Genomic DNA, 17,770 nt, shown 5'->3' on the forward strand with positions numbered 1-17,770 from the left:
TTTCTTCTGTGTAAATCCCAAGGCCATCTCTTCTCTCCATCTCCACTGCCACCCTCCACCCTGAAGCCATCCCCTGCTGGCTCTTGCCTGGACCACATTGTGAGTCTCCTTGCTGGCCTCCCTGTTTCACAACTACCAACAGCTTTCTCTCTGTCCCACTGGGGATAACATTCAAAGTCCTTGCCCTGGCCCAGGAGGCCCGGTTTATGAACCCCAATGAGCTCTTCCACCTTCCCCTCTAGCCTCCGTCACCTCCTTACTGGTCCTCAGAGACACCTACCTGGTTGACCCCCAGGACATGCACACATGCAGACCCTCTAACCCCACTCCCTGCCCCTGTACCCCCCAAGATTGGCTTCTTCTCCCCACCCAGGTCTCTGCCCAAATGCTAACTCCTCAGAAAGACCCCTCCTGCACTGCATCCAAAAGAGGCCCCTCAATTAGCCGGGCGTGGTGGCACACACCTGTAATCCCAGCTACTTGGGAGGCTGAGGCAGGTGAATCGCTTGAACCCAGGAGGCGGAGGTTGCAGTGAGCTGAGATTGCTCTACTGCACTCCAGCCTGGGCAACAGAGTGAGACTCCGTCTCAAAAACAAACAAACAAAAGAGGCCCCTCCTGCAGTCACTCATACGGCTTGATTTCCTCCTTAGCACTTTTTACCTTCTTAAATGGTCTTGCTTATGTCCTTGCCTGTTTGTGAACTGTACCCCACAAGCAGAACATAAATTCCATGACAACAAGGGCTTTGCTTTCTTTCACCCCACTGTACTCCCAAGAATAGTAGCTGACACATAGTAGGTGCTCAATAAATATTTGTTGAAGGCATAAATACTCGAACAGATTGTCTTACAACAGTCTCGTGGGGGGCTGTAAAACAGAACACATACCCTCTCAGGGCATCAGGATGGTGGCAGCCCCACCATCTGAGCCTGAAGGGGAACCTGAGACACAGCCCGAGGTGGCCAGCCAGGTGGTGATGGACAGTCCTGTATGGCTGCGTCTTTCCATTGTTCCACACCGCCCGAAGCTGAACTTGGCAGGAGAGCAAAGACGTGTGCTGATGTCTTGCTTTTCCCTTGAGAGGCTAAAGAAGGGTTAATGCTGAGGGAGTCGTGATGTAGGGACTGTGGGCAGCTAAAACCTGATAGGTAATATTCTGCTGGGATGAGACCCTCAGCTGAGCTACAAGGAGCACCTTGAACATGACTGACAGAAGGCCTTCTACAGGGCTGCTGGAGGCATTACCAAGAGCCTGTTCCTTCCCTCCCACTCCCCCAGGCCCTCCAAGAAAACTGTAAGAGTACAGGTGACTCCTTGGGCACTTGGAAAACTAGAAGAAAAAAAAACCAGGCCCAGGTGTTTGAGGTGAGATGTTCTTAGCAGTCCTGGGTTCTGGGGATGCCCCACAGCCTGGACCTGGGTAGCCCTTCCCAAGCCCTCTGAGGACCCCTTCCTTTCTTCCCTCCCATTCTCCACGGGCCATGGGTAGCTCAAGCATTTTGGGGACAGGGTTCACCTCCCTCTATCCAGGATCACTTTCTCTGCTTGAGGCTGTGGTTCCATCTTTAAGAAAATCAGAATGCAGTGGACTTGAACTCTAGCTCGGCCCTGGGCAGCTGTGTGTTGCTGGGGAGGTCACCCAGCCTCTCCGAAGTTGCTTCCTCATTTGAAAAAATAATACACACCTTTCAGGGTAGTTGGAAGGATTCACTGAGACAATGCGAAACGTCCAGGAATTAATAAATGTTCAGTGTGTGTAGGTTAAATGTGAGTCAAAATCCCTCCTGTTTTCCTCCCAGCATGCACCTCTTTACTGAACGAAGGGAACCGAATATCTGGTCCCATGTCTGATGACGGGAGGAGGTGAGAGCAGGACCTTTGGGGAAGGCACATCCCAAGACTCTCTCAAGAGAACTGTCCAGCACAAGGAAAAACAAGGTTTACCCCTCAGGGTAAGCCCAAAATACACAAGCGTATCACAAAAGTAAAACACATTCATGGGTGACAGATTCATAATGGGATTATTGATTCAAACATAGATCCTTTCTCTTCCCTGCATTTTCCAACCCCTCCCAAAAAATTGTTGCTGATGGCTGGGTAGTGACTCGGGGGGCCACTAGCAAGGGAGAATGATTTGGCTGTAAGTGGTGCCACAAATGACCAGTCACCAAAGCAAAGGGTAGAGACAACATCCTCCCTCTTCCCTAATTGCCCTCTTGGAGTTTTAGTGTCTTATTTGTGACAAGGGGGACAGAACTTCTGGCCTCTCACAGAAGTTGAGTGGATTAGAGGTGACAAGGGGCCTGGCACCCATTCACAATAGCAGTAACAGCCACCATGTCTTGAGTCCCCAGGGTCAGACACCATGCTAAGTGCTTTAAATATGTCACCCCCTCCCACCACTGGCCCACGTTCCGGGAAGGCAAGGACCAGGTCTTTGTTCCCTCACCACACTGACAGTCCCAAGTACAGTATCCTGCTGCATGGTGACAATAATAGTAAACTTCACAGGAGCCTTCATTTGTAGCCTTTTTGTACACTCACAGTGTACAGTGATTCACCATGTGCAGCGCTGGATAGTTCTAATCTTCATGACACTTCTTTTTTTTGAGACAGCGTCTCACTCTGTTGCCTAGGCTGGAGTACAGTAGTGGCATCTCAGCTCACTGCAACCTCTGCCTCCCAGGTTCAAGCAATTCTCCTGCCTCAGCCTCCCGAGTAGCTGGGGTTACAGGTGCACACCACCATTCCCAGCTAATTTTTGTATTTTTAGGAGAGACCAGGTTTTGCCATGTTGACCAGGCTGGTCTCTAACTCCTGACCTCAAATGATCCACCCGCCTTGGCCTCCCAAAGTGATATGAGCCACCATGTCTGGTCTTTTATGATAATTCTGAGGGGTGGGTCCTACTATTATCCCCATTTTATGGATGAAGAAACTGAGGCACAAAGGGCACAAAGAGGTTAGATAATATTCCCAAAGTCTCCAAGCAAGTGATAGAGTGGGAGTCTAAACCCAGGCTGTCTGACTCTAGAGACCATGCCCTTGTCCTCTATGATAACTCAGGGGCCCAAGGGATGTTCACAACCCCATTATCGGGCTGTTTTCTAGGTGAAGCAATCGATGTTAAGAGAGAAGAGAAATGATGAGCTCAGAGAAGACCCAGGTTTGGACTCAGTGTGACCAAGCTAAATGCCTCTGAAAGAGTTCACTTCACTCCCCACACCCCTGGCCCAAGCTTTGAGGGCCTGCATTTCCTTGTAGGGTCCGCCCCTGTAGTCCCAAAATTTTTTTTTTTTTTTTTTTTTTTTTTTTTTTGAGACAGAGTCTCCCTCTGTCATTCAGGCTGGAGTGCAATGGCATGATCTCAGCTCACTGCAACCTCCGCCTCCTGGGTTCAAGCAGTTCTCTCACTTGAGCCTCCCAAGTAGCACATGCCACCACGCCCAGCTAATTTTCGTATTTTTAGTAGAGACAGGGTTTCACCATGTTCACCAGGCTGATCTTGAACTCCTGACCTCAAATGATCTGCCTCCCTCAGCCTCCCAAAGTACTGGGATTACAGGCGTGAGCTACCGTGCCTGGCCACAAATGTCTTAAGGTTGGGTCCAGCCCAAGCTGGGCAGCTGTGGAGCAGTAACAATGATACCTCAAAAGCTCAGAGACAGTCCCATAGCCAGGAGTCCATCAAGCAGTCCAGCTCCCAGGGTGGAGCTGGCCACAGGTAGAAGCTGAGTCCTCCCTTCACCTTCAGCCTCTGGCAAGGGTGCTTCTCATGGGACCTCAGGTTGTCCTGGTCCCCAGCCTCCTACAGCAGGATGGTGACTGTCTATCCGGTATTGGGAACTGGCAGCTTCAGACATGGGGTTTGGTCAAGAGATTTTTCATCCTCATCTCCTGGCAAGAGCCGACTTCATCACTCACATGCTTGTTTTCCATCACTCACGTTTGCCCATCAGCTGGCATCTGGCTCATCGTGGATGTGTCATGATAAGTCAGGGACATGACAGATGCCATTAACATAACATCCTCATCCATCCTCCCAGGGTGGGCTGGCATGGGGAGTGGGCTGAGAGAGGGATGGAGTCAAAAGAGAACAGCTTCTGACATCAGACTCATGAGTTTGACTCATCTGACCTCTGATGCTTACTAGCTAGGTAACCTCTTAGGCAACCTAAGTTTGTGTATCCATAAAACGGGGACAGAAATTCTTTTCTGCCCAGCAAGTCTACTGCTTTGCACAACTCCAGAGGGCACCATTCACACTGTTGTCTACGTGAGTGGTGTTACTTGGGACCCAACTCCATAGTTGGTGAAGAATGCCTTGAGATTGTGTATCACTGAGTCTGTACTTAGCAAGCAAGAATTGTTATGCCAGCTTTCGGATGTGGAACCAAGGTGCTAACAGAGTTGTAAGGAATAGAGATGACACCATGTAAGGGGCCTGGGACGATGTAGGTGCACAGTAGGTATGGCCTTATTATGGGATGCAGAGGCATCCCTCTCCCAGATATCTCCTGCACCATGAGATGCCCCTACCTAATTCCAGCTGCCATGTGGACCAAACCAATGGGGGTGGAGACCCTACTCACAATAGGCCTGCTAGCAAGGTCTAGATTCCACATCCTGTGGTGCCTCCCCCTCTTACCTCTCAGGCTGCCCCCATGGCAGCCACGAGGGTACCAGACACCCTGGCAGTAGGCTGGGTATGGCTAGGGGGTTTCTTTCCATTTGGGGGTTTGCACCTGACTAGCAAAGAAATCCTGGATGGAATCTTCCGAGCCTGGTTTTCCAATCTCTGCTCAAAGCAATGGACCTTGTCCTTATCTCTCCATAGGGTGCCTTCAATTCAAGGAACATTAAAACTGACCATATGCTAGGAGGAGCGGGGAGCCTCAAGGTCGATAAGATAGTTCGCAGCCCCAAGAAGGTCACAGAAGAGTTAGCTGATGTAGTGGAGTGCAGGGGAAAGCAACTCACCTTTTAATTGCCTCTCACCCCCTTCCTCCTTCCTCTCCCTCCACATCAACAATCCCTTCCTCTTCATTCTGTTTGCTCAATGAACTCTGAAGTATAGCAAGGCCCTTGCCTTGTCTGATTTACTGTGGAACCCCTGGCTACTAGCTCAGAGCTAGTAGCTCAATACATATTAGTTGAATGAATTGGGTGGAAGAATCAAGTCCTCCGGTGAAAGTTGGGCAGGCTTCATGCTTACTCTAGGAAGAGGTTTGGATGTCCATGGTTGTTCTCCAAAAGCAATCATCACCACTCCTCTTTCCCACCAGGGACCCCTGTTTCCCACCCATTTATCATCCATTCATTGGGCCAATATGTGTTGAGTAGCTCTTCCAAACTAGGCACTGTACCTTGTGCTGGGGAAGGAAGCGCTGAGCTTTCTCCACCCCCACATCGACCTCTGCACACCTTGGCCTGATCTTTTCCTGGCTTACCACCACACACACTGCCTGGGGCACTTACCTCTCCCTTGTTCCACCGTTTACACAGAGGTGCCATATCCAGGCCGCTCTGATGCTGCCAACCTGCATAGGAGTTGAGGGAAGGAGGTCTCCCAGTCTCTCACCTCTGCCCTTAGCCCATCCTCCCACCTGACCTCAGGGACCTGTCCCTGCCAGAATCTGCCCAGAGCCCCAAGCCACTCTGTCTCCCGGAATAGCCCTGAACCTGAACATGAACCTGAACCTGAACCTGGTTGTCTCACCTCGGTCCCTGGGGTCCCTGCCCATGGGCATCCTGCAGAACCCACCCCGTGCTCGACCCCCAACACCCTGGCCCCTCAACACTCCCTGCGGCGGGAGCTGCCAGCTTTTTGGAATTCCTAATCGCTCTTGGCCCCGGTGATTGGCTGCTCAGCTCTGACCCCACTTGGGCTGCCGCCTGGTTGGATAAAAGGGGAATCTCCTTGGGCTCCAGAGCATTAGACACCGGAAGGGGCACCTGGGACCAACTTCGCGAAGCGGGGAGCTCGGCGGGGGGGTGGGGGGAGCTAAAGACCTGCGGCCTCAGCCCCTCCAAAGAACCGGGAGATGACGGGGAAAGCAGGGGAAGCGCTGAGTAAGCCGAAGTCCGAGACAGTGGCCAAGAGTACCTCGGGGGGCGCCCCGGCCAGGTGCACTGGGTTCGGCATCCAGGAGATCCTGGGCTTAAACAAGGAGCCCCCGAGCTCCCACCCGCGGGCTGCGCTTGACGGCCTGGCCCCCGGGCACTTGCTGGCTGCGCGCTCAGTGCTCAGCCCCGCGGGGGTGGGCGGCATGGGGCTTCTGGGGCCCGGGGGGCTCCCCGGCTTCTACGCGCAGCCCACCTTCCTGGAAGTGCTGTCCGACCCGCAGAGCGTCCACTTGCAGCCACTGGGCAGAGCATCGGGGCCGCTGGACACCAGCCAGACGGCCAGCTCGGGTAGGTGAGGAGAGGTTGCGCTGCTGCTTGACTGGGGGGCGACAGCCGGGAACCCCGCGCCGTCGGCTCTCGTTTGCTGGACGAGGCCTCCCGGAGGAAAAGTTCCTGCCAGGCCGGGGTCGCCACCCGGGGCCTTGGGCCGATGCACCTGGTGCCGGGTCCCGGGAGGATGCTTCGGTGTCCGCAGGGTTTCGGCCCCAAGCGTTTCAGGCGGCCGCGCAGTTCTCCAGTCCCCGCGTCGGGCCGGGCTCGGCCACAAGATTCTGTTGGGGCTCCACTGAAAACGGGGTTTAGGGTGTCGGAGCCCGTGGGGCAGGGTCCCCGGCCGGGTCGGAAGGTCCCAGGTCCGCGGCTCCACTGCGGGCCCGGCCTCGTGGAGGATCCGCACTCCCCGAGCCCAATGCTGTTCCGGCTTCGGCCCCATCCCTGGTGTCCAAAGTTGTCTGTTTCCTTCTCGTTCCCCATTCCCAAACCCCGCGTTGGTCAATTGGGGTTTATTTTTCACCCCCACGAGCTGAGACAACCCGGCCATCACGGTAGCCAAAGCGGCCGCCATCCGCTCCCACGTAAGCGCCTCTATATACAGGAGCCCGGAGACGTGCGGGTTCGGGGACCCTGGGTGACCTCTCCGCCTTCTCCCCGCTCTGCTCTCCGGGCGGTGCGTCGCGGCCTGCTCGACCCTCCGATTCTTGTTTGAGCTTGGCAATTCCCCCGATTTTTCGTTGCGTTTTATTTTGTTTTACTTGAAAGGGCAACGAAAACCGGCGCTTCGCAGGCTCTTGGGCCTGGAGTGGGGAGTCATTGTGCCGCCCTGCGAAAAGGACGGTGCCCGGCAGCCCCCAGTCTTCCCGGAGCCCAGCTCCCCACGCCTCGGCTCCGCTCCTCGCTCCTCGGGGCCAACTTTCCGGCCCGGGGCACTGGGGCTGGCCGCGCAGGGCAGGGCGCAGCAGGGTCGCGAGCGCTGCCGGGGGTCTCTGCGGCCTCCTAAGGCTACCTCGCTCTCTGTTGTCCCGGTCCCAAGCGTGCTGGGGCCTTTTCCTCTCTTACAACGAAATCTGTTCAAAACCTCTGGATTCGGGCCCCGGCGCGGGAGAGGCCAACCTGAGCTCAGGCGTGGGGCGGCCACCGGGGCGCCCGAAGGCTTCCTGGGGAGATAGAGCAGGTCCCCGCCGCTCGCGGAGGCGGCCCGGGGTGGGGCCCTCGCGAGTTTCGGGCACCGCCGAGCGCGTCCCCCACTCTGCCGCTTGTCACTCCGCCCGCTTTTCAGATTCTGAAGATGTTTCCTCCAGCGATCGAAAAATGTCCAAATCTGCTTTAAACCAGACCAAGAAAAGGAAGAAGCGGCGACACAGGTGAGGCCCCCGCGGCGCTTTCTGTTACCTCTGCTGCCCGCGCACCCCGCTGCAGTCCACCGTTCCGGGCTCGGGTCTCTCGGACCCTATTTTCGCTGACCCGGGATCTGAGGTCTGAGGCCGTGCCAGGGCGCAGACCACGCGTTGTTTGCCGGAATCTGTCCGGGGCCTTGGCGTCCGAGCTGTGTGAGCACGATGAGTAGCCGCCGGGAAAGCGGCTGGGTTCCGGCTTTCTCCTCCTTGTGCAGGAGAAACGAAAGGCTCCAACACAGGCCAAACTGAGCCACAGAGGGGGTGGCGGTTCCCGGATCCCCACACCAGTATATTCTGAGAGCCACACAGACCCCGCGGCGGGCAGATTAGTTCCCACCTCCCGCCAGAGCCGGTTCTTTGCCCTCGGCCTCACCCGACGCCCCCATTTCTATCCCGGCGTCCCTGTCCTCTCTGCCAACTCCCTAAGCTTTCAGCTCCCACCGTTCTCCAAAGCTGGAGCGATCTCTGCACTGACAGAGCATTTTCTTTTGACTTCTGCTCGTTCGTGATTCCCACCGAGTCGCTTCCCTTTCGTGAGCCTCAGTTTCCTCGTCTGTAAAATGGAGTGGGAGGCGATGTAGACTGGACGGTCCCACCAGCCGTAGCTGGAGTAGGGTAGGCTGCATCGGGGTACAGACTAGAAAGGGTTTTTTTGTTTGCGTTTTTGTTTTTATTTTGTCTTTAAATGAAAATTACCTGCACAAAGTTAAAACTCAATAGATGCCGACAGGTATATCTTGAAAAGTAACCTACCCTTCTCCCCACCCCCGCCCTCATTCCTTTCCGCACCAGCCACACTGCTACCAGTTCCTTGGGTATTATTTGTAAGGTGGTTTTCAAGGAAATGAAGGAGGGAGAACCAAAAATCTGCCTGCCTTTCTGCGGGTGCCGCTCTCAGGTGCTACCCCGGCGCTCACCTCGGAGCTGTTTCCTCGCACCCCACTCCCGTCCCCATCAGGGTGGGGGCTGCCCGCGAGCTTGCGCCTCTTTTCCCCGAGACATTTCCTCCCACTAGGGGCACCGTTCATCCCGGGCCCCCCCCCAAAAACCAACCCCCACGCCCGCCCCCCCGATCAATCCCCGTTTTTCCGGTCACCGGCCGATTTGTATCTCAGCCCTACTTGAACCCCCTCGCACCCTCTCTCTCTGCGCTTTTCTATGCTTCGTTCTTCCTTGGCCGTGGGAAACTCACGGTTGACCCCCCAACTCCCAACTCGCCACCTTTTAAAACGGCCTATCCTGACCCCTCAGGCCCCAGTAGGTTTTGGCTTGAATGCAGGTGAACTTCGACTTGGTTTCTCCGGACCTCGGTTTATTCTTTATTTCCGGCAGCTGTTTGCTTTTGTTTATTATTGCTTTATTTTAAAAGGAAAAAGAAAACATTTTTTGGTCTTGATCTTTGGTCTTTTTTTGTTTGTTTGTTTACATTCAATTCATTCAGCGAATATTCATTAAAACACTTTTGATGCACCTATCTTACACTGGTGCCAGGGTGGGTAATCCCGTCATCTTCCCCAAGCAGGGGACAGGGATCTTGCAGGGAGGGCAGATCAGAGACCTGCAAAACTGCTCTTGTGCTGGTGCCAGGAGGTGTAGGAGGGGTTCCCATAGCATGGAGAGCCCTGGAAAAGGCAGCCCCAAACCCTGGGTACAGGAACGGGATTTCCACATCAGGACATCTCACGGTGTGGCACTTGGAGCTGGGTGACCCGTCGCGCAAAGTCCGTGCTTAAGGTCTCTGACCGTCTGTTTTCACCTGTCACTCTCTTGGCCAGGAACACCTTTGGGCGCTTTGGTGGGTTTTCTTAGGGGCAGAACAGCAACTCGGCAACACCAGGGTATTAACTGCCTGGGGTTTCTATTTCTGGTGCATGAAGGGAGAAGGTTATTGGAGAGAAGAGAATGGCTACTGATTTCAAGTGCTTTTTTTAATTAGGAAAAAATACATTTTACTCGAGCTTCTGTGACTTGGGGATTTGGGGTAAGAGACCCTGGAATCTGGTGATGAGAGATAGGCTTGTTTTTGTCTCCCAGAAACAAACCAGACTTCAAAGCGTTTTGGGGGGGTGGGGTGGGGACAAAGTAGCCACAGTGAGAGTCTCTCAGATTTTGCTCTTTCACTCTACTGGGAAAGTTCAGCTCCTCTTCAGACTGGACACAACAGGAGCCTGAAGGGCCTGGGGTTCTGCATAAACCAGGAACACAGGCTGGGTCACATTATGGGGGAAGTGTGTCAGCTCTGAGGCATGAATTCGGGAAAGTTTGGGAGATTTGAGTTTTTGTTTTGTTTTTGAAGAGAGACTCTCCCAAGTAGAGACTGGGACTTGAATGGTTCTACATGACCTATAATCAGCTCTCCTCTTTGACTGCCTTTGTGCCTCAGTTTCCCTGGTTTTGGAAAGGACTTGCATTTTTTGATTGTTTATTTTGGTGCTCTGTCCATGAGACCTTCAGCAGATGGCAGAAGCGAAAAAGCAGCAGATCTTGAAAATTTTCAAGAATTAACTTTGTGTGTGCATAAGCATTTCACATCACCGCCCCCCACCCCCAGAGAATAGGAGAAACGATTTAGAATCAAACCAGTCATTTTCTGTAAGGAGCACAATCTTTCTTCCCTGAATTATCCCCCGATTTATTAAAGTGGACACCAGCACAAGGAGTGTGTGAAGTTCAAATTTGCACTTTTGGGTTGTGTTAGATGAGGGCGAGGGCACAGCAGTGAAGGATTCTACATCCTTGTGCTGGCACCAGGGTCTGACTCCAGGGGGCCAGGCAAGGGCTGGACCATTTCTACCAGTTGTTTGTGAACGCTGGACTATATTGCCTGTTGGCTTGTTAATGAGGTTTCAGGATAAAGATCACCCAAAACCTGGTGAAATTAAGGTCTGAAAAGAAAAGAGCTTGTGTCTGGAAGTAGTTTTTAGTGGTTTATTCAAGAAAGGGGACCTATGAATCCCCTAATGTTGGAGGCAAAATTTTACGGGTTGGGGCATATTTATTTGCCCATTTTCCTAGGATGAGAGAATGTAGCTTTTACCAGATTCTTAAAGCAGTTTATAACACAAAATAGATCAATATGAACTGCTCTGTGGGGTGGGCAACTGTGCCTGTGGGCTCTCACGGTGGCCCGAATGGAACCCCCTCCAGGTGAGTGGCTGAGTTTGGAAGTATGGGATGATTGGAAGGTGGTCTTTCCCTTCCCAGCACAGAACAGGACGGGAAAAGGCTCTGGACAGTGCTGGGAAGCTAGCAGGTCTGGGTAGTGTCGAGGAAGGGCAGGGAAGGAGGAAGGGGCGCTGGGGTGAGTTGAGGGAGTAGGAGATTCAGTTCTCAGCTGTATAAACACTGAGGTTGAGGCTGCATTTGACCTTCTGGTGAATCTTCTAACTTTGAAAGGCATTTAAAAATTCATCTCTAGTGACGGTGAGAGGGGCCCGGGAAGCTGGTCTGGGTGGAGCTGGGCTATTTAGTAACCTGGTAAGCTCTCTTCTCTGTGCTTGGGAGGAAGAGGGGCTTTCTGCTTTTCTAGAATGTCCTTCTTAACAGCCTTTCCCCCAGAGCACCTCCAGAAAGATTCCCAGTGTGAAATGTCATTGAGGGCTGGAATAATGTCCACCCTCCAAACACAGGAAGGGTAGTGTGAGCCTCAGCCTTGAATAAGAAGAGTCCAGAGGGTTAAACTATGAGACAGACAGAGAGAGACAGAGAGACAGAGAGAGACAGAGAGAGAGAGAATTTGTGTCCTATTGTGCTGAGCCAGACTGGGGGGTTTGGAGTCTGCCCAGGAAGCACAGAGGAAGGTGGTTCTGTCCTCTCTGAGACAGGTTCTTTTAGTTTCTGGTGTCCTGAGAGTTCGGTCTTGCTCCCCTCAGGACAATCTTTACCTCCTACCAGCTAGAGGAGCTGGAGAAGGCATTCAACGAGGCCCACTACCCAGACGTCTATGCCCGGGAGATGCTGGCCATGAAAACGGAGCTACCGGAAGACAGGATACAGGTAACAGCCCTGAGTCCCTCTCCCCTCCACTCTCCCCTCTCTCGGTGACATCTACCACTACAGGGTTCCAGATGCCCATGACCCCACCTCCCAGTCCCACTGTGGACATGTGCTTGCCTGCGATCATGTTCTCAGCCTATTTAAGCTGACCACCTGCCATGTGAGATGGGTGCTGTTGGGGGATGAGAGGCACCCAGTTGTGGCCTGGCTGTTGTTCCAGACTATAGGCTTCCCAGGGAGTATGCCAGACAGACCCTGCAGAGGTGTGGGGATGAGAGATGGAGTACTGGAGGGGCCCCCGGTCCTGGACAGGGTCTCTGTTGAGGCGGAGGTCCCCTTGGTACAGCTAAATGTCTGTTCCAAGGCCAGAGGGGGCTCCAGACCTCTGGGTGGCTGTGAAGAGGAAAGTGGCTTCTAGTCCTGACCCCAGTCTGTTTCCCTCCTCTCTGCTCCCCTCCCCATGATGAAAGTGTTACCCTTTCTCTTCCTGCTTCCCACCACTGCTTCCACCTAAGGCTCCTTCCTCCCACTCACAGCCCAGCAACTGCTGCCCTGACCTGCTGCTCCTTTTCTTCTCCCCAGACTGGCCCAGGATGTGAGCTGGGGCAGGGCCCTGCAGGTGGCTCACTAAGCCCTCCTCCTCTCCTGGGCAGTTTTGTGGCATAACCAGCCACTGATCTGGGCATGTGGTAGGCATGGGGCATCCACTTAGCAGCAGCAGGACCTTGGCAAGTCCAGAGTCCCCTACCTGGGCAGGAGTAGGGCTGTGGAATCATTTCTCTGGGAGAGGATGGAGTCTGGGCAGGGCCTCTATGAAGGAGTGGGGCAGGAGGAACATTTCCAGAAGATTTGGGGTTGTCTTAGCTGGTGCTCAACCTTCAGTGAAAGCTGCTCCCATCGCCTGAGCGGTCCAGAGCTAGTTCGCTGCCAAGGCTGGGGCATGTGGGCCGGGGGCTGGTCCTGACTTCCCGGAACTGCTCTGCTCTGCGTCTCCTCCCACCTAGGTCCCTTGTGTCTTCAGGTGTGATGTGTGCCTGGGAGGCGGGGGGAGCTGAGTAAGGTGTGTGAGTTGCTCTGTACTCTCTCACTGGAGGACCAGAGAATGTGAAATGAGGCTGTGAGGCCTTCCTCTCCCCTGGACATCTATTTGGAATTTCAGCCGATGGTTTTAGACATTGACACTAACAATAAGCTCAATTATTCATAAGCAGATTATGTTTGGTGCATTATCCGTGGTGGCCTGGACCCATTACCCTCCACCCAATTGGGTTCTAGTCAGGTAAGCCGGGCATTGACACTGAATTGTGTGTGCACGTGCGTGCGTGTGTAAGTCAAGCCTTACACTTCATGGCAGTAACCCCTGCCTGGCCTTCATTAGCATAAAGTTGGCCATTCCAGGTGGCTGCGGCAGGGAGAAGCAATGACAAATCCCCACTGTTGGCAAGCCCCACATTTGCAGTATTGACCAGAATGAAGGAATAGCTTGTCTCTTGCAGTGAGTTGTCCTAAAATCTGCTTGGTAGATTAGGCAGGGGAGGGCGGATGAGGTGTTTGAAACCTGCTGAGCTCAGGATTTGGGGGCAGGCTCTCCCTCAGCTGTAACTGCATTGCTACAAATGCCCCAACAGGCACATTTAACTTCACAGGGCTTTGTTAAGTTGCTTGGGGGTTGCCTATACGGTGGTATCTGAGGGCAGCAGAACCAGCACGAAGGAGCTTGGGGTGTGGGATGAGGAGAGCTCATCGCCCTGGGACTGTGAGGACCTGCTCTGCAATATGTGGATATCGGAGAAATGAGGGAAGAGTCTCAGAGCCTTTGAGCACCACAGGCCTGAATGCTACCCCCAGAAGCTGTCTGTGAGTTGTCAAGTCGTCTTGCCCCAGTTCAGTAAAGTGACCTGGGAAAGATCTTGGTGTGCATCAACAGCAGTCACAGTGATCGTTTCCAGAGGAGCTTCCATGTGCCAGGTGTTCTCCTGAATTCACGACATGTACAGGACAGGCAGGGTGGTACAGTGGTTAGGGTCACTGACTCTGGGGCCAGACTGCCTGGGCTCCTGGCCAGGCTTCACCTCCCAGAGCCCCTCAGTCTTCATCTGTACAACAGGGGTGACAGTGGCACCTGCCTCTTGTGTGGAGGCAATAAGCCATATGTGTGCAGTGTTCAGGGCAGTGCCTGGCACGTGCCCCCAGCTCACTCGGTGTCAGATCTGATTTTATTAAATCCTGGCGACAATCAGGGGCTGAAGACCATGAATTTCCTCTGAGAACTGAGGCAACTAAGTCACAGCCACTTGCCCAGGCCCCACAGCTAGTAAGTGGGAAACACAAGACTCAAACCTAGCTCTGAATCGAAAGCCCACAGTGGCACTGCCCGACTCTTCTGTTTGAGGTCTTTGCTTTGACTTGAAGCTCGGGGAGCAGAGGTGATTTGAAGTCAGGCGGGGGACCTGTATCACAGTAAAGATAATCAATGTTTATTGAGTACCAGGCACTGTTCTTAAAAAAAAAAAAAAGGCCCAAAGCTCACTTATATATCAAAATTATTTTGAATGGACAAATTCTGTACAGAGTTCAAGAGGGTGAAAAGCAAGTCCTCCCCCTCCCTCTACTAGCAGCCCACCCATGTCTTTCATTTCCTCACAGAGCTAGTTCATGTATATTCAGCAGAGTCCTCAGAACACCCATGAGCTAGGGGCTATTATTCCCATTTGACAGATGGGGAACCTGAGGCACAGACAGAGGCCAGAGTTGAGTCCCTTTAGACTCCAAAACGCTTGCTTCTCTACCTTGCCTTCCCTCCCCATCATTTCCCCTCCACGTGTTGGCCGCCACTCCTGAGCCAGCCCTCTCCCAGCCCAGCTTTGGGTCAGAAGACTCTGTAGATGAGATGAGCCGGAAAGGGGAAGTTATTACTGGCTCCAAGTCTGGAGTTAGAAATTCTCCGCCACGCAGTGGCTCAGGCTAGCACTTTGGGAAGCCAAGTTGGGAGGATTGCTTGAGCCCAGCAGTTTGAGACCAGGCTAAGCCAAAAAAAAAAAAAAAAAAAAAATGAGACCCTGTCTTGGAAGAAAAGAAAAAGAAATTCTTGGCCAGGTGCAGGGGCTCATGCCTGTAATCCCAGCCTTTTGGGAGGCTGAGGTGGAAGAATTCCTTGAATCCAGGAGTTTGAGCCCAGCCTGGACAACATAGTGAAATCCCCATCTCTACAAAAAAAAATTTTAAAAAGTAGCCAAGCGTGGTGATGTACGCCTGTGGTCCCAGCTACTCAAGAGGCTGAGATGGGAGGACCACTTGAGCCCAAGAGGTAGAGGCTACAGTGAGCCGTGATCGCACCACTGCACTCTGGCCTGTGTGACAGAGTGAGACTCTGTCTCAAAAACAAACAAACAAACAAACAAAAGCAGAAAGAAATTATCAAGGTGGAATGGAAAGGTTATTGAACTGGAGATCAGGAACCCGGATTTTAGCTCCAGCTCTGACATCTAGTGTGGCAGAGGCTAGGCCACTTCCCATCTGTGAGCCTCAGTTTCCCCATCTGTAGAAGAAAGAGGTGAGATCCCTTCCAGGGAGGTGTCTCCTGAGGATTCCCCCACCACAAGCCCCTGGGCTGCCATTGGTGGAATAGAAGTGCAGGGCAGGTGAAGTTTAACAGGCCCAGATGGACCGCTGGGGCATACACCCCTGCCAGACTAACCCAGGAAACCCCTGCATGTCTGAGATCTGATGAGAACCTGCGGTGTGGACATGGAAAGGCAGACATACCTACTTCCAGTCTTTGTTTCACTGACAGCAAGCCAAACTCTGAGTCTGAAATTACTCATTTTTAAGATAATAATATTTTTCCATAATGCTAACTTAATAAAAATCGTGTTATTGCTGGCATTTATTAAGTACTCACCATCGTCCTAGATATTAAGTACTTTCCATGCCTCATTTCTTCTCTTTTTCTCTGTCTCTCTTTTTTTTTTATACAGGGTCTCACTGTGTCACCCAGTCTGGAGTGCAATGGTGTGATCTTGGCTCACCGAAACCTCCGCTTCCCAGGCTCAAGCAATTCTCCTGCCTCAGTCTCTTGAATAGCTGGGATTACAGGGGCCCGCCACAATGCCTGGCTAATTTTGTATTTTAGAGAGACAGATTTTGCCATGTTGGCCAGGCTGATCTCGAACTCCTGACCTCAAAAGATCCACCCACCTCGGCCTCCCAAAGTGCTGGGATTACAGGTGTAAACCACCGTGCCCAGCCTGCCTCATTTCATTTAATCCTTAACAGACAAATTAGTTAGATGTCATTCCTATACCCTTTTCTAGATGAAGAAACTGAGGGGCCAAGAGGTAAACTAAGACTGGGATTCAAACCCAGTACTCAGCTACTATGACATGAGATCCTGTGAAATAGACATGCATGCCTGTCTATACAAACTGTACTAATGCAAAGAACGGTGATGACAAACCAGTCCCAGCAGAAAGGCATGGCGATTTCCTCTGCCTGTGTGTTTGGGGGGTAAACAGGTCCTCACTCCACATCTCTCTGGGCTGGAGGTGGAGGAACATGGTGCAGTGTTGGGGAAAGAAAAGCTTCTACGTCTCCACGTCAGACTCAGGCACATGGTCTTCTATATGTCTTAAATAAATAAATAAAAAGCTGGTGCCTGTGATCCCAGCACTTTGGGAAGCTAAGGTGGGAGGATCACTTGAAGCCAGGAGTTTCAGACCAGCCTGGGCAACATGGTGAAACCTCGTCTCCACAAAAAATACACAAATTAGGAGGTGTGGTGACACATGCTGGTCCCAGCTACTTGGGAAGCTGAGGTAGGAGGATGGCTTGAGTCCAGGAGGTCAAGGCTACAGTGAGCTGTGATCGTGCTACTGCACCTCAGCCTGGGTGACAGAGCAAAATCCTGTTTCCAAAAAAATATTGTTTTTTAATGCTAGGATATGGCATTCTGAAAGTCCCTGCCAGCTATCAGCCCTGGGAAAGCGCAGGTGGGTTTCCAGACTGACTTAATTTCCTCTGTGGGGTCACTTGTTACTAGAATTGTAAGGGCAGGCTACATATATATTCACGTTTACTCTATTTTTTTTTCTAAGATGTGCTTGTTATAAAATGCAAACATTACGGAGCTATGAATGTTCGAAGTGAGCAGAGACTACATGTCACCTCTCTTAGAAGTCTCGTTTATGTTGAAGGCTGAGGTTTAGATTCTTTGCCCAGCACTGTGTGACTTTGCCTCTTTTTTCTTTTTTCTTTTTTTTTTTTTTTGAGACAGAGTCTCGCTCTGTCGCCCAGGCTGAAGTGCAGTGGGGTGATCTCGGCTCACTGCAAGCTCTGCCTCCCAGGTTTACGCCATTCTCCTGCCTCAGCCTCCCGAGTAGCTGGGACTACAGGCACCCACCATCTCACCCAGCTAGTTTTTTTTTTTTTTTGTATTTTTTAGTAGAGACGGGGTTTCACTGTGTTAGCCAGGATGGTCTCGATCTCCTGACCTCGTGATCCACCCATCTCGGCCTCCCAAAGTCCTGGGATTACAGGCTTGAGCCACCGCACCCGGCCTGACTTTGCCTCTTTTAAAGTGGCCCCTGCCTAAGGTATCAGGGGGTCATATTCCAGAAGAAGATGAGTGCCTGAGTAGGGAAGGGTTTGCATGGATCTCATCTCAGGATGGTTATTAGAGTCACCAGGGCAGACTTTTTTTTTTTTCTCGGCTCATTGCAACGTCCGCCTTCTGGGTTCCAGCAATTCTCCTGCCCCAGTCTCCTGAGTAGCGGGGACTACAGGTGCACACCACCACGCCTGGCTAATTTTTGTATTTTTAGTAGAGACAGGGTTTCACTGTGTTGGCCAGGATGATCTCAATCTCTTGACCTCAGGTGATCTGCCCTCCTCAGCCTCCCAGAGTGCTGAGATTACAGGCATGAGCCACCAAGCCGGACCCCAGGACAGATTTTTTTTTTTTTTTTTTTGAGACGG

The 17,770-nt window shown here is 52.5% G+C and overlaps 1 protein-coding gene across 1 annotated transcript in view; it reads left to right on the forward strand.

Annotated features, from left to right (window-relative positions):
• The first annotated feature begins 5,956 nt into the window (after positions 1 to 5,956).
• Positions 5,957 to 17,770, forward strand: part of VSX2 (visual system homeobox 2) — a 24,204-nt gene continuing 12,390 nt past the window's right edge. The window contains exons 1-3 of the mRNA XM_017880664.1: positions 5,957 to 6,416; positions 7,684 to 7,768; positions 11,674 to 11,797. Coding sequence (XP_017736153.1) covers positions 6,047 to 6,416; positions 7,684 to 7,768; positions 11,674 to 11,797 — 579 coding nt within the window. The 5' untranslated portion in view covers positions 5,957 to 6,046. The remainder of the gene's footprint in view (positions 6,417 to 7,683; positions 7,769 to 11,673; positions 11,798 to 17,770) is intronic.

Source organism: Rhinopithecus bieti, unplaced genomic scaffold (genome assembly GCF_001698545.2).
Source record: "Rhinopithecus bieti isolate Rb0 unplaced genomic scaffold, ASM169854v2 scaffold_11380, whole genome shotgun sequence".
Taxonomy (NCBI): domain Eukaryota; kingdom Metazoa; phylum Chordata; class Mammalia; order Primates; family Cercopithecidae; genus Rhinopithecus; species Rhinopithecus bieti.